Source organism: Heptranchias perlo, chromosome 28, assembly GCF_035084215.1.
Source record: "Heptranchias perlo isolate sHepPer1 chromosome 28, sHepPer1.hap1, whole genome shotgun sequence".
NCBI classification, from domain to species: domain Eukaryota; kingdom Metazoa; phylum Chordata; class Chondrichthyes; order Hexanchiformes; family Hexanchidae; genus Heptranchias; species Heptranchias perlo.
Window position 1 is genome coordinate 15,032,254 of NC_090352.1, and position 17,372 is coordinate 15,049,625.

Sequence of the window (17,372 nt, forward strand, 5' to 3'; positions counted from 1 at the left end):
TGAATGCATAGCCTATCTTTGACTATGGCATAGGACGCTTGTCATGTAATGTGAAATCTCTCGCAGCCATTTAACACAATTAGCACCACAGACCTCCTACTGCATCGTCCTTAACGCTTCACACCAGGTGGAAAGTATTATAGTCTGGTTTGAGCTCACTGCTTTTCCTTTTGAGAAATACCCTATATGACTGTGGGTCATTACCCCTCCCATGCTGTTTCTAGCAATAAAAAAATACAAGTTGCAAATTCAACCCAGACAAAAATCTATTTTTTGGCACGTCAACATTTATTTTTACGACTTTCTGAAAAATAGGTGCGTTCCTGCCTACCTGGGTTGATGGGGATTGACTGGCAGTAGAAGGGCATGTCTTGTACTGGGTCTCCATCACAGTATCCTTCACTACAGCCATCTTGAAATTGGTGGCCTTGATCTATGTTGTTTACATGCTGCTCCCCACCCAGCTGCGGCTCAGAACCAACCCGATACAACTGCTGCTGACAGAGGGGGCTAGGACACTCACAGAATGGGAAACGCCACTCAGTAGGGGCTCCACTGTTGAGGATTAAAGGGATTGGCACTGATGGCTGAATATCTGGGGGGTGGCACTGCCTCCCACTGTTCCCATAGTGAATGTGCACTCTACAGTCCTCCAGGGTATCACAGTCCTGGTGGAAGTAAACCACTGGCGGATCCATCTGGAAACTTCTTTTCCTCCTCCTCCTCTTGTTGCTGGTCCGATTGGGTTTATTTTCTGAAGGCACTTGATCGGGTTTGGCACAGACTGCCCCGCTCTCGCCCCTCTCCACGTCCACATTTTGTAGCGAGGTCTCAGGAAGGCAGAGTCCAGGGGGAAGCAACAGGTGCCCCTCCAAGCAGCGACACTGGACAGGGTGAGGGGCGTACTGGGGTTGACAGCTGAATTCCACCTGGTGCTGGCAGTGCTGAATGTCGCTCATGAACTCCTCTAGTGGCTCGTTTTCCTGTTTCTGAGAAAGGCTCCTGCAGTGCTCTCCTTTAGGGCTCGGGTGAGCATCGCTGTAGTGATGGTGTCGATGATGGTGGTAGTGAGTGTGGCTAAGCACGTGGTCTTCCTGAGGACCACTGGCCGAGTCCAGTGACTTGGGTCTCTGGTCTTCAAAGGATGTACCCTTCATACTCTCCCCACCTGCCCCACAGTACACAAGGGGATCATATTCACTGCTCAGAGAGCTACGGAAAGTTGACTGACTTCCATAAATACAATGATTACTGATGTCCGTACAGTCCAGCGTGGAATCGCTGGAGGAGCAGTGGCAAGGTCCTGAGCTGGAGTCACTACCTGGGCTGTCTGCCAGGTATCCACTGCGCACTGAACAGTTGACACCAAAACTGTCCCCTGAACAGCTGTGGTTGTCGTGGTTGCTGTTGATCTGTGAACGTGCAGGAGCACAGTTAGGCTTTAAATTATGTGAAGATAGCGGTGCACTGCATGCAGAGAGCTGCTGTTGCCTGCAGGGAGGTTTATGCAGACATGGTCGATGAAGAGCTTGGTCTGGCCAGGGTGGACCTTTTCGAACAGTAAAGGGTCTATGGTGCCGGTAGAAAACTCCTTGACCATCACCACGGCGATAGTTGCACCTGTGCATGGCTGAGGACTGCTGCGGCCTCGCGGCTACATATCTCATGGTGTTAAACCCTACGCGGTAGACTTCCGGAGTAACAAAGTAATGGCTGGGGGCAGGAATTTGCATCCCTGGCGTTCTGGGATTGTTCAAATGAGGAGCCCTGGAAGGAATGGCAGTATTCGGTCTGTGAAGATGGGCATGGCCAGGGTATCGCCTGAGCAAATGGATACGTTGGTTTAGTTGAGCAGCTGGAGTGGCTCGATCATGGACTTCCTGTTGTGCAACAGATGAACTTCCTTCTGAAAATAAGATTGAACAATGCACCATTAGTGACTGCTAAGGCTGAACACGGGCATTGATCTCTAATCACATTAACAAAGCCCATAGGCCATTACAGCTTTACAGAGAGCATCTCACAGCAGAATGTGACCAGGCTTCGAAGCAATGTGTAGAATGTAGGTCATTGAGTCACACTCTAATTGGCACTATGCTCTCATCTCCCATCACGACTGAACAAGACATGGCAAACATTCAGGCTCTGTATGTGCATGCAGCTTGGCTTGGCTTGGCCTGACCCCTCGAGGAGAGGACAGTGCATCCTGCAACCAACTAGATTCCCGAGCTGTAAATCTGGACTTATTCAGTGTTTATTCCTTTGTAATTTAAAGCACTCCCCAACAGGAAGAACAGAGCTATGGATGTTGCTGCTTGTGTTCTGAATGCTCTCCATTTTTATTCGCGAGTGGGGTGAATTTGGACATTGGCCGCAGCACTGGGCAACTGCACACTGGTAAATTTTACACATTCAACTGTTCTAAAATCGTCTTCATGATTCTGGCAATAGATTAGTTATGGGAAGGTCCCACTGGTCAGCAAGGTGAAAATCACACTCACTGCCAGAGTGCAGCCCAGAATAAAAAAAAATCCCAGACGATGCCAGATATTTATGTTTGCTGGCACTGGTGCTTTTCCTTCTAGAGACAGGGAACCGAACCGCCTCTGCAGCTGGTAATCATGGCCTCCACAGGTCACTGCCATCTGAGGTTATGTAAACTGCTTCACTTATATTACAATGTAAATCAGATTGTTTTACCCCAGCCATTCCCGCCCCCCACTATTTAACAAACACAGCATCACACCTGAATTAGGATTCACTTCCCTCAACACTATCTACAAGTGAACTCCGAACTTTCACCTACCAATGATGTTGTACATGCAGAGGGGGCAGGTGCGATGCTGGAGGAGCCAGGGATCCACACATTCCTTGTGGAATTCATGGAAACAAGAAATTATCCGTAGATCCTGCAAAGACAAATCAGCCGTAAGGATAAGCAATACATCCAGTGAGCACACAACACTCAACACAGGGACAACAGGAGCCAGCCACTTAATAGAACAACACAAACACATTTTACGAGTGAGAAGCTTTTACCAAACTGCCAGGACCAGTTTCAGGATGGATGGGGGACCAAGAGGCATTTCAGTATCAAGCAATAAGTGAAACCAGAATCAGAGAAACGGAATGTCCAAGGGATTACCGAGGCTTTAATCCAGCCCAGGCAGAAGAGGTCAAGATCTCCTCTCTCTCTGATGGGCAAACTAGGTAGCACAGCTAGAACACCGTCCTTTCACCTCCGTGACCAGACTTGAATCCAGCAATCTGTTGTGTTCTAAATGAAGGAAGTTTGCTCAGTCTCAATCCAGGACACAGTATGTCTGGGCCCACTGTATAAAAACAGAGATAATATAAACAAGAATCAAAAACCAACTGGGGGAAAACAATTTGTCGAAGGACACCAAGATGAGATATTTAACCATTTTACCCTTTGACAATGAAGATTCCCAATTCATTCACACTTTCTGCTAAAGGCTACGGGTTACAAGGATGAACAATGAAATCCACTAGCGCTCGATCCCCATAAACAAACTGCCACTAATTCTTCTCACCTGCCCGTCGGCAAACTCCTCCAGACAGATGGCACACACCGGCTCAGACATGCTGCTACTCTGAGAATCCAAGCTGCTCTGGCGCTCATGACCCTGAGACCGGCACCGTGACCGGTAACGGTGTGTCGCAAGTCGGCTGATTGCATTGATAGTCTGCTGCTGCAAGGAATCCTGGGAAGGAAAGATGGTAATTCAGCGTCAGCATGCAATGTTTTACGTAGTTATTAAGAATTTCACTGACTGTCTCAGGCTGGCAGAATCGACCGAGACAACTTGCATTTTATATACAGTACCACCTTTAACATAGAAAAATGACAAGACATTTCAGAGAGTTGTAATCGGGCAGCTAGCTTTTGATTCTAAATCTAGACTGTAGAAGCTAACCAGATCATTAACCTGATCCCCTCTTGGCAACATGCAAGTTGCTATCAGTATCATAGGACTCTCCAGTACTGGAGTGATTGGCAGGTCACCACTCTGTATTCTTCAGATGATATTCCTTCTCCCCTCAACTCTGTTGCATCTGAATTGCACCCGTAGTTATTTAACCACAGGAGAGAGAGAGAGAGAGAGAGAGAAAGAGAGAGAACATGAAAAATATAACAAAACCTCACTCTAACAGGTCCAAACAGCAAGTTTTGAATGTCAAGGTTGAACTTCTTTCACAGCATGAGGAAGATCACATCTACAAAGGCAATCTAACTTACTTCCTTATCTGGTTTCACGTAAAGTTAGGATAAAGTTAGGTTGCTGAAGGAAGTAAGGGTGGAAATTGCAGAGGTGCTGGCCATGATCTTCCAATCCTCTTTAGAGATGGAGGTGGTGCCAGAGGACTGAAGAATTGCAAATGTTACACCCTTGTTCAAAAAAGGGTGCAAGGATAAACCTGGCAACTACAGGCCAATCAGTTTAATCTCGTTGGTGGGGAAGATTTTAGAAACGATAATCTGGGACAAAATTAATAAATAGTCACTTGGACAAGTGTGGATTAATAAAGGAAAGCCAGCACGGATTTGTTAAAGTCAAATTGTGTTTAACTAACTTGATTGAGTTTTTTGATGAGGTAACACAGAGGGTTGATGAGGCAACGCGGTTGGTGTTGTGTATATGGACTTTCAAAAGGTGTTTGATAAAGTGCCACATAATAGGCTTGTCAACAAAATTGAAGCCCATGGAATAATAGGGGCAGTGGCAGCATGGATACAAAATTGGCTAAGTGACCGGAAACAGAAAGTAGTGGTGGACAGTTGTTTTTCGGACTGGAGGAAGGTATACAGTGGTGTTCCCCAGGGGTCGGTACTAGGACCACTACTTTTTTTTGATATATATATATATAAATGACTTAGACTTGGGTGTACAGGGCACAATTTCAAAATTTGCAGATGACACAAAACTTGGAAGTTGTAGTGAGGAGGATAGTAATAGATTTCAAGAGGATTATAGACAGGCTGGTGGAATCGGCGGAGACATGGCAGATGAAATTTAATGCAGAGAAGTGTGAAGTGATACATTTTGGCAGGAAGAATGAGGAGAGGCAATATAAACTAAAGGAGGTGAAGGAACAGAGAGACTTGAGGGTATATGTGCACAAATCTTTGAAGGTGGTAGGACAGGTTGAGAAAGTGGTTAAAAAAGCATACGGGATCCTGGGCTTTATAAATAGAGGCATAGGGTACAAAAGCAAGAAAGTTATGTTGAACCTTTATAAAACACTAGTTCGGCCACAACTGGAGTACTGTGTCCAATTCTGGGCACTGCACTTTAGGAAGGATGTGAGGGGGTGCAGAAAAGATTTACTAGAATGGTTCCAGGGATGAGGGACTTCAGTACATGGAGAAGCTGGGGTTATTCTCCTTAGAGCAGAGAAGGTTGACAGGAGATTTGATGGAAGTGTCCAAAATCATGAAGGGAGAAACTGTTCCCATTGGCAGAAAGGTCGAGGACCAGAGGACACAAATTTAAGGTGATTGGCAAAAGGCGACATGAGGAAAAACTTTTTTTTAAACACAGTGAGTAGTTATGATCTGGAATGCAGTGCCCGAAAGTGTGGTGGAAGCAGATTCAATCATGGCTTTCAAAAGGGAATTGTTTAAATACTTGAAGGGAAAAAATTTGCAGGGCTCCGGGGAAAGAACAGGTGAATGGGACTAACTGGATTGCTCTTACAAAGAGCCAGCATGGGCTCAACGGGCTCCTTCTGTGCTGTAACCGTTCTATGATTCTATGATTACGGCAAAGCACAGAAACCCAAGATCCAAGTGTCCAGGCCCCCTATATTTTTGGTTAGTTGGGTGTCTGACGAACGTGGAAACCGATCACTGGGTTCAAGAGTTTCCAAACCAGTTACTATGAAACTCACACAAGTGGAGTTTCTGTTTATCTGACAATGGGGTGCACATTCCCGCCCCATAGGAACATACTTCACTTAGCTAAGTTCAGAGGCCTTACTTATAGGTTGACAAAAGCCAAGGCTTTGTGACCCTATAGTATGTACAGGGGCACTCCAGAGCACTGTAATGCTGAGCTGTCAGATAAAGACAATGCTTTGTGGTGTTAGCCAGCTCAGATAGTGCTTTCCAGATAGCACCAAGAGAAACCCTCCATGCCTTGGCTCATGAAATGACAAAAGTCCAAGTAGAATGCAGAGTAACTTTCCATATTGGTTCCTACACGATTAGGGAATATGACAAGAATCGACACTTTACTTCCCAATTTGCTAATCTTTACATAACAGGAAGCACCTGCATTTATATAGCACCTTTAACATAAGAAAACATTCCGAGATGCTTCACAGAAATGTAATTCGACAAAAATGGATGCCGAGCAAGAGGAGGAGTTATTAGGAGGGGTGACTAAAGGTTTGGTCAAAGAGGTGGGTTTTAAGGAGGAGAGGGAGGTGGAGAGGCGGAGGGGTTTAGAGACGAAATTCCAGAGTGCGGGGTCTAGACGGCTAAAGGCACGGTTGCCAACAGTGGGGCAAAGGGAAGGGGATGCACAAGAGGCCACAGAGGAATGCAGAGTTTTTCTTTGGGGGCAGTTGCAGGGATGGAGGACATTACATAGATAGGGACAGAATGAGGCCATGAAGAGATTTAAACACATAGATGAGATTTTTAATTGGAGGGGTTTTGGGACTGGAAGCCAATGTGGGTCAGCAAGGATAGGAGTGATGAGTGAGTGGGACTTGGTGCGTGATAGGTTTCGGGCAGCAGAGTTTTGGATGAACTGAAGTTTGAAACAAACAATGAGGATAGAAGGCCGGCCAGGAGAGAATTGGAATAGTCGGGTCTGGGAGTGACAAAGGCATGGATGAGAGTTTCAGCAGGTGGGCTGAGACGGAGGTGGGTGATATTACGGAGGTGGGTGATATTACGGAGGTGGGTGATATTACGGAGGTGGGAGTAGACGGTCTTTGTGGTGGAGAGGATGTGAGGTAGAAAGCACAGCTCTGGGTTAAATAGAACGCTAATGTTACGAACAGTGAGGTTCCAGAACAGCCAGAGAGGGGGATAGAATCGGTGGCAAGAGTTTGGAGTTTGTGGCAGGGGCCGAATGTTTAACTGGAGTAAATTGCGGCTCATCCAAGATTGGACATGGCACAGGTAGAACAAAGCGGATATGGAGGCGTCCAGGAAGGTGGAGCTGGGTGTCATCGGCATACATGTGGAAGCTGGCCCCATGTCTTTGGATGATGTCGCCAAGGGACAGCATATAGATGAGGAAGAGAAGGGGGTCTTGGGAACTCCAGAGTATCGACGCAGAGCGGGAAGGGAAGCCACTGCTGGAGATGCTCTGGCTACCATTGGATAGGAAAAAGCAGAACGAAGCAAGGGCAGTTCCACTGAGCAGGAAAACAGATGAGAGGCTTTGGAAGAGGATGGTGTGGTCAGCTACATCAAAGGCTGAAAAGAAGTTGAGGCGAACGAGGAGAGATAATGCATCACAAGGATGTAATTTATGAATTTAATTAGAACCGTTACAATGCTGTGGCAGAAGCAGAAATCTGACTGGAGAGATTCAAACAGGGAGCTGCAGGAAAGAAGTGCGTGGAATTGGGAGGTGACAACACATTCAAGAACTTGGGGAGGAAAGGTAGGTTAGAGATGGAGCAGTAGTTTGCAAGATGGGTCAAAGGTGGATGTTTTGAGGAGGAGGTGACGACGGCGGTTTTGAAAGGGAGAAGGACAGTACCTGAGGAGAGAGAACCATTTACAATGTCAGCTAGCATTGGGGCTAGGAAGGGAAGTTGGGTGGTTAGCAGTTTAGTGGGAAAGGGGGCAAAGGAGCAGGAGGTAAGTCTTATGGACAAGATAAGCTCGAAGAGGGTATGTGGGGTTATAGGAAAGAAACTAGAAAAAGATGCATGATTAGGGCTAGGGCAGGGGAAGAAGGAAACAGTAGAGGCAGCTGAATGAATGGTCTCAATCCACAAATTCCTCGCACGTTGTTGGAGGTGAGGGCAGAGGGAGCTGAGGAGGGGGATTTAAGGAGACAGTTAGTAGCGGAGAGAAGAAACAGGTTGATCCTGGAGTAGTGGGCGGTTTTGGCATAGGACAGTAAGGCCTTAAAGCACTTGATGTGGTCCAGCCAGATCTGGTGAGGGATGGCTGAACCAATTGTGCATCAGATATGCTCAAATCTGCACCCTTTGGATTTGAGGGAGTGAAGATGGGCGCCATTCCCAGATGTCTTTGGTGGCGGGATCATGTTGGAGTTGACGGAAGATGATTTGTTGAACATGGAGGCTGCTGAGGTGGAAAAAGAGGACAATGGGGACCCTATCACAGTTAATGGGGGGGGAGGGGGGAGGAGAGAAAAGAGGAGAGGGCAGAAGTGCGGGAAATGGTACGGGGCTTGGTTGAGGGTCCAATCTATCATCGTGGAGAAGAATCCTTGGCTGACCTCATCTTTCTACTAGACACATTGCAACTCTCTGGCCTTAATATTGACTTTTAACAATTTCACGCCTTCACTACAGTTCCCATTTCCTCTCTGGCAATGTAGGAAGGGAGTGCGATGTTTCTGGGGAAGAGAGGAAGGAAGAGGTTCGTATTTGGGGAGGGGACTCCCCATGGCCCCACCCCCCATCAGAACACTGCTCGTGGGGTGGTCTGATATTTTTTGTCGGCCTGCTTTTTCTTCCACCAGATTCCTGGGACTGGGACCTGCTCAGCTTTGCCAGTTTTTATGCTTCCCTTTCTACCAACTTATCCCCTACCCAGCAAGCACTTTAGCTACTCACACACTCTATCATATATGTCTTTTATTTCTTTCATGCCTCCTTTTGTCTCGTGTGAATATCACTTCTGCCATTTGACCATCTCCTGTTCTCCACCTGAGCACTTTACAAGTCATTCCATTTCTTTCCCTATGTGTGTGGCTGTTGTGTTTTTTCTTTCCCTTTCACTTGTTCTGTTCCTTTTTAAATGCAGTTCATCCATAATATTTTCCAGTTCTGAGGAATTCCCAAAACATCAAATTTTTTTCTCTCTACGGATGCTATCTAACCTCCTGAGTGTTTTTAGTTTTGTTTTTAAATAAAAAAATGTTGGGCACAATACAGGTTTGAGGTAAACTAAAGGCCCCCTCACCGTGCCCCGAAGGTGTGCTTTAACCTCAACCTTGGGAAAGCATCTCCCTCTTTGCCAATATAATATTGTCAATTTGGTGCACAAGTATGGGCAGTTTATGGTGTGTATCCATAGCTTTTAGGAACAGATCACATGGCGTCCTTGCAGCCTTGGAAGACCCGATGCCATTGGTCTTGGCCAGATGTGAAACAGAATTCCAGAAGTGAAAGTACAGTGTGCACCACTCAAACCCCCAGAGGGATTTCTAGATGCTTGCAATCATGTCGTATCTCCACGGTAACCCTTAGCCCCAAATACAAGCAAAAATCTATGTTTTAGATTCCAAGCATCAACCAGGAATCACCAAGTCCAAAGCCTTGGTAGCCATGATACAGATAGTTAACAACACATTTTAGACAGGCACAGTTATCTCAAGTGCCACATGACATATACAGTGGAATTACTGCAAGTCTCCATTTATAATATGCCAGTGTTACCAGGGCATAACTCAGAAACAAATTGCCATTGTCATCAAAATAGTAGCAACATAAAACCCTGAGGGGTTATGGGTGCAGGGACACAAGTGCCCACTGTGATGTAAACCCAAAGTAAAGTTACATGACTAGGCTAAAGTTAAACAGAAAACTAATAGCCAGGATAATTACAAATGGGAGGGGCCACTGCTCTCACCCGTGTCCGGTTCTGCTTGCACTTGATTCTCACTGCCAGGATCATGACAACAACTGAGAAAGCAACAATCAGAGTCATTAGGATCCCCACATCGTAGGCTGGCTGGAGAGAGGAGAGAAAGAGAGAGATTATTACTGATTTAAACACAGAGAGACTATTCCATCACACATCATGACACTTGCTCAGCAACGATAACAGGACATGCACAAGACAGCTAACAGCATTACTATGAATCATCTCTGGACCTCTCTGAATATTGTCAAAACAGCTCTTGCAGAAATCTGCACTGAAAGGGATCTCTGCCTTCGATTATCCTGGATTAAACTGCACCCCTCCCCCTCCTCACACAGGTCAAATGACTTCTCAATTAAAATGAACAAAATCTTAAGCGTGGTGATAAACTTCTCTTACTTTGAGAGGAAAAGCCATGGAAGTAAAGAAATCAGGAGGGAAGGAAACTCCCACAGGAATGGGACCACCATCTGATGTGTAAGGCTACTGCTGCAGTATAATGGGACGAAGGGCACAGGAACCAACCTACGCTGAACTGCCTTGAGGCTGATCACACAGAAGAGGAAGGGATTACCTATTCAAGTATGTAGCAATTAAATCCCACCATCCGTACACGTTTATTGGGATGTGACCCTCAACTCACAATTATCTACAATATAGTCTCCAACACCCAGAATTTGTACAAACTTACTAGTGCTCCAGCCTTCAATTCCCCAACAAGCCCCATCTGGAATACTGTGTGCAGTTCTAAGCACTCAATAACAGGGAGGATATTGTTGCCCTTGAGAGGGGACAGAGGGGCAACATAGACGAATCTGAATATCAGGAATTTAAATTATGAGGAAAGGTTAAGGAAGTTGGGCTTATTTTCTTTGGAGAAAGGAGACTTCCAGGTGACCTAATTGAAGTTTTTGAGATTATGAAGAGAATTTATAAAATTGCTCCAGGTACATTGCTCACTGTGGTGAAGGGTTTACATACCAGGGAGGCCCAGGTTAAAAATAACGTGCGTTTATAGCGGGCTTCACAAAAGGGAAAGGGCAAGGCAGCAGACATCGAGCAGAATTTAGGAGAAGTGACTGAAGATGTGGGTCTATTTTGATGGTGGAGAGATGGCAAAAGGGGAAGGTTTTAGGGGGAGTTCCAGAGTGCCGGGCGAAGAATACTGAAGGAGGAACTTATTCACCCAAAGGATAATATTGGGGAATAAGTCACCAGGGAAAGGGCATTGAGGCAGGTGGTATAAATGGGTGTAAGAGGCAATTAGATGCATAGAGAGTGAGAGTGAGTGAGAACTGAGGAACGTGAAGAGCAGGTATTAGATGGGGCTGATCTTTGAAAAAGGGACATGTTTTGTTTCTGCACATCGCTGCAGAATATCAGTCAGTATCGGGTTAATCGTTGCGAAGATTAGCTAGTGTACTGTGGGAAGTTATAGGTTTTTAGATGTCCTACTATGTTTCAGATTCCTCGTAAGGAGAGGTTGTGTGCTGACCCAACTGGAAATGCCGCCAGCTCTAGCTTTCAGTGACATGCTGGAGGCTCCAGATGTGATCCAAGATGCAGCACTGCCTCCACCTCCCCAAATCCAGGCCGTACAGGAAGGGGTTACAACACATTTAAAAAAAACAGCTTTCAAAGTTTGACGAGAGGTGGGTGGATTAGGGGGTGAATTACCAAAGCATGGCACGGACAGTTCTGCCAGCTCTTTCCCTGCCTACTTAAGACAACGTGACCTGGGATCTGTACAACCAGACGAGGATAGTTGGGATCTGGATTTGTCCGAGTAGTCCTAAATTTGGAATATGTTATTCGGACAAAGCTCGGACAGTGAGTGAGTGGAATTGGTGGCTCCATTGGACCACTATTATTCTCTTCAATAAATGGATACGGGCTCAGGAAATGCTCTCAACTGAATGAATAGAGAAGGATTTTTGTTTACCTTAAAGTGATCCCAGCCTGCAGTCACATTTCCTAACTCAGACTCATTTCCAGATTTATTTAGAAGGTTTTAGACTTTCTATTGAAAAACATAATTAACAAGGAATTATTTTGAGGCCGTGTGTACAGACAGACCCCGGGAAATGTCCATCCACATGTCGGCCGACCTATAATTAACTCCGTGAGGCCATAACTGTCTCAGACTCTCTGGAAATGCAGGCTTTCAGAAAAGGTTTATAAACAAGTTATGTGGATACCCTCACTCCCAGCCACTTCTCCCGCCCATCTTTGGGACCTCTATGAAAATAGTAGGAAATGAATTCTGAATAAGGACACTTTACATGCAGCTTTGAGAGAACTAAGGTGCTACTGAAGGTGGCAGCCATTGTTGAAGAGACAAGTGTAGCCGGATAGGCCAGGTGAGTAATAGGAACAATTTTTTTCAGGAACCCATTCTCTGTTGGACAATGCACCAAGAATTACTTAAAGGCAGGTGGTTGAGTGGGGCCCCAATTTGTATGCAATTTCATGCCGGTTTTAGGTTGTACGTGCCATGATTCGGGACCTTGCACAAACACATCAGTTCAGCCAAATTCCTCCCCTTGCCCTACTACGTACACCCTTCAAGTGTTTAGCTAAGGTTTAGGTTCTAATGAGACTTACCCGACCCAGGGTGTCGTTGTTGACGTGAATCCTGACCACTGCTTCGCCGTTGGTGTTGATGACCTTCATCAGCTGGGCAGCATTCTGGTCTCGGATCAGGATAACTGGACGAGGCAAAAGATCCTCCGGGTTCTGTTTTAGCTACGGGCAGGAGGAGAAGCCACGTGAAGGAGCGTCTCACTGGAGGGCTGAGGAATGCTCCTGCGCCCAACAACAATCACAAGTGTGTAACTTATCATTTTAAAACCTTTTCAAACACAGAATTAACAGCTGCTCTGTATAACTTAAGGCTCTACATTTCTCCGTGCTTACCACACATGACGAGGATACAGAAAATAAAAGGCACGCAGAATTTACGAGCTGCAAAGGGTTTCAGCACTCGGGGCTAAATGGTACAAAAACATGTGAGGCAATTAGATGAGTTTCAGGAGAAAGAAGGGATTGGAGGACATGATGAGTAGGTGCAGTTGAACTTTGAAAAAGGGACAGGCTTGATGGCTGAGCAGCCCTTTTCTTTTCCTAAAATTTCTTATGTTCCTTTGTGTTGTCGTCCCATTTATAATGTTGGGTCGCTGGGTGCAGCATGAAGCCGTGAAGTCAGATTAATTTTAGTTGCTCATTTGAAAGTCATGTGCCTTAAAATGGTTTGCACCAAATTTACCATCAACTGCCCGGCCTGCAGTATCTGGGACTTGGGCTCTTAGGCTGGGAGGATAAACTAACTCTTCCATAAAAGAAAACCACTCATCCACTTTGGACATTTTTGTTAAATTGAAATTATGTATGACCTATGTCTCTCTTTAGGTCCTTGATTAGCACCAACACAGTCCCATTTAATGAATACAAGGTGCCAGGGTTATTTTAATCCTGTTTTATTGCCATCTCTGGAACTGTAATGTGGCTTTCTTGGAACTCATCACATTTCCCTGTTCAGTTAAACCAATCCTAATGATTTGAAATATCCACAAATTGGAGAGAGTATCCACTGTGTTCACGTAGGTCCAAATATCATTGTACAATGATTTAAAAGGCTGATCCCCACCATAATTCCCTTAATGTCATTCCATAGCTTGCCACTTCTCCAGAATCATCCTCCTGAGAATGGAATCCATGCTTGAGCACTGAGATGCAGTAGTACCAGCATGTAGTATTTTGTACTCCAGTAATATGCAGGTGTACAGCCTCCTGTGCATTTAAATCAATTGATGCAATATTTGGTGGCCCCACTCTTGACAGAGGCCATAATCTAGGCCGGCACTTCTGACAAAGCAGCACTTCCTCTATACTGCACTGAAGTGCTGTCCTTCAGATGAAATGTTAAACTGAGCCTGTTGCAGTGGGTGTTCAGCTCATTGCTGTTTGTGGGATTTTTGTAGTGTGCAAAATGGTTATTGTGCTTGCCAATTAACAACAGTTGAAGTGATTCATTGTCCTGAGAGATTGATAAGATGCTGTATAAATGCAAGTCTTTCTTTTTGACACGTGGAATAAATTCCCACCAAAAGCAGTTGATGTGGGGATTAACTGCTTTTAAATAAAGAGTGAGATAAATATTTGATTAAGAGCAGGACTGAAGATTGTAAAGGTAAATATATTTGAGAGATGATGAAAGACTCCATGGAGCATGTGGGATCATGGACAGCCATTCGTGTAAACGCAGCTGGGCAGGGTGAATGATGTTGACCGATATCCTGCAGTTTGGCTGGGTTGCTTTGGGCTGTTAGTGGATGTTTTTTTGCCTTGGAGGTTTTACCATGATTACTCACCTCCCTCAAAAGACGGGGTAGAGCCCATGATAGTGGCATTCTTACTATTGAATAAGTCATTAAACCGAGGCCCTGTCTCCCTGTTCTGGTGGTTCAGACGGACATTATAGTTCCCACGGCAACATCTGAAGAACAACAGGGAGTTTTTCTTGTAGATTAACCAACATTCTTCCCTCAATCAATACAATAAATTAACTAATCATTCATTTCACTCGCTGCTGCTTTTGGGATCTTGCTGTGCATAAAACAGCTGTTGCAATTCTCTACCTAAAATTAACTTTATTGTTCTTGAAGTACTTGAGACATTACCCGACAACTCTGCCCCCACTTTAAGGAATATTGATTTGCATCCCTGACATCCCCTACCAAAACAAAAGGCAATACTGTTAATATCTCCAAAACCTGCAACCCTCCATCTCAAAAAAAGCTCCAGTTTAAAGGCGCTCATTAACACCGAATCAACTTCTCTGGGGGTCCGTTCCACATTCACCAGCCTATGGTTCTAATTTCTAACCATGTTAGAGGCTTGTATATTTCTGTCCTCTAGGCTATGGGCAAAATCTAATTACTCAGAGCTGAAGATTCGGAGATGTGAGCAGGAGACTGGCCATTGCTGAGGGCTGGGCGTCACAGAAGACATTAACAACTCTCCAGGAGTTTCACTAAATCTTCCTAAATAATCCAGGATTCCCTCTGTACAGGGATGGGAACTTCCCACAGTGACTAAATGGGTAACTAGGAATTATGTCTGAAAATGTGTGCATTTACAGTAGGCTTCTAGTGTGAGCTGATGCATTTGAATTTGTTGCTCTTGGGAAGGGGTGGACTTTAATGATAAATTATCTTTGCTCCAAACTGCTCCTGAGTTGTGCAGTCTGGTTGCTGTTGAGTACAGTAACACTGCACAGCCTTACCTGATCCACAGCACTCGCATCATCTGTCACATCGAAGATCACCGCTGTGGCACCTCTCTGAATAGCAAACTTGGCCTGTAAGGGAGAAAGAGGCACATGCAGTGAACATGTATACAGCACATCCCAACCAACTGCTGGTCCACAACATTCCCAAACCATAAACTTCCTTATTTGTGCTTGATTGTCATGTAGATTTGGGAGGCTTCAAATCTCTCTGTGGATGAAGGTGGGAATGTGGACAGAGATATAATTGAACTTCTCTGCAGCAAACTCTTCAGAAGCCAACAAGCGCTGCGTAGAATTACTTTTATTAGAGAGTCGGCACTGCAGTAATGGGGGTGCAAAACATCAGATCAGGTGGTGTAGCAACAAAGACGCAGCAGGGTGGGGGGGACACAGCACAGGGGGTGCCCCAGGGTGGGGGGACACAGCACAGGGGGAGCCCCAGGGTGGGGGGGACACAGCACAGGGGGAGCCCCAGGGTGGGGGGACACAGCACAGGGGGAGCCCCAGGGTGGGGGGACACAGCACAGGGGGAGCCCCAGGGTGGGGGGACACAGCACAGGGGGAGCCCCAGGGTGGGGGGGACACAGCACAGGGGGAGCCCCAGGGTGGGGGGACACAGCACAGGGGGAGCTCCAGGGTGGGGGGACACAGCAGCACAGGGGGAGCTCCAGGGTGGGGGGACACAGCAGCACAGGGGGAGCCCTAGGGAGGGGGACGTCTTGGTGCGTTTATGACCGAATGGGTCACTAAGGGGGTCAATATTTTGGAGTGTTAAAGTCAGGGGCGCCTGTCCCAGAAGTTTTTAAAAAAAAAATTTGTTGCAAGTTCTCACACAAATATTTTTTGCCTCAGTTTTGAATTGTGTCAGGCTCAAGTGTTCTAGAACATGATAATTTCTCCCCCTCTCTTTAATGTGTACATCTTCAAAGTACCAAATAGCAGCTTGGGTAAATGAAGTGGACAGTTGTTCCCTTGTATTTTTGCTAATATCCTGCTGACCAAATCTTTCTGAAGTACACACTCACACACTCCGTGTGAAGTCAAAACTGTACCAAGACCAAACAGATATCAGAGGACCAACTGTACTGAAGGGGGCGCCGATAGCCTACCAGAGTCACTCGCAGTAGTGTTACGGACAGAAATCACACTCAGCAATCTAACAGCGCCCGGAGACATGGTTACACACAGCGCTCCACAATCCAACAGTATCAAGAGACACACGGTTACACACAGCGCTCCACAATCCAACAGTATCAAGAGACACGGTTACACACAGCGCTCCACAATCCAACGGCGCTGATACACAAAGCTACATAAGTAGTTTCATTTGCAGTTACCCGGGAATGAGCTTTGTAGCTTTTCACCTTTTAATTTATCCATAGGTTTATCGAACTGAATGTAAGCTTTTGAGTGCTGTGGCACAGTATATTGAGAAGAACGGAATTTCAGAAGACCTCCAATTTCCCTGTCCGAATATAGTCTGGTCTCTACTTCACAGAGGAGCTGGATAACGAGCTAATAAGGCAACTCGTTGCTGCAGAAGAATAATTCCTTTAAACTAGGATGCTTTTGAACTATAAGTGTTAAGAGTCTCATCCTTATTGCTGGAAAGGAGTGACTGAAATTCAATGCTCAACTATTACTATAATGAGTCCAGTGAGGTCTGATGTCTTATACTGGCCCCTTCAGTCTCTCATTCTTGGAGAGGTAGTTGATTTCGAGAGCTTGCAGTTAGCTGCCCCCAGGGAGAATTTCTGGGATCACATTCATGTTTTGCTACCATTTTGTGGAATATTTCACCGCATTTCTTCAACTTCCAACAACTTCACCTGAGTTTCCTGAGGAAGATCTCAGATGTACAGCCTAAGGAATGGGTTACTCTAAGTAGCGGAACACAATCTTGGCTCAATGGCACATGAACAGTTTCACAGTCTGCATAATAGATGCCCAGCAGGGCTCGGCTCTCACTGGGGCTTAAGTGATCTCAGCAACAGCCCGAATCCAAGCCATTTGCCAACAGATGAATTTCACCCAGCATATTTGACATGTCGCATCCTTATCTGTGACATACCCTGGAAGTGCAGTCTGCTGCCTCAAGCATCGGACTTCCTGGATTCCTTCCCCTGGATATAAGACTCTTCCTCTCATGAATATCATTTAGGAGTTTTCCTCTGTGGTAATCAGGGCTCTGAATGTTATCCATCTTGGCTGGAGTTGACAAAAAAAATGATTCGGGGCCTTTCAAACAGACTCTTT

General features: G+C 45.7%; 1 protein-coding gene across 1 annotated transcript in view; it reads right to left on the reverse strand.

Annotated features, from left to right (window-relative positions):
- The window catches only part of LOC137344874 (E3 ubiquitin-protein ligase RNF43), a 178,682-nt gene that overhangs the window by 7,591 nt on the left and 153,719 nt on the right, over positions 1-17,372 (reverse strand). Inside the window, exons 3-8 of the mRNA XM_068008112.1 lie at positions 15,111-15,185; positions 12,431-12,571; positions 9,815-9,916; positions 3,555-3,725; positions 2,807-2,909; positions 332-1,906 (exon numbers count right to left, since the gene is read on the reverse strand). Coding sequence (XP_067864213.1) covers positions 332-1,906; positions 2,807-2,909; positions 3,555-3,725; positions 9,815-9,916; positions 12,431-12,571; positions 15,111-15,185 — 2,167 coding nt within the window. The remainder of the gene's footprint in view (positions 1-331; positions 1,907-2,806; positions 2,910-3,554; positions 3,726-9,814; positions 9,917-12,430; positions 12,572-15,110; positions 15,186-17,372) is intronic.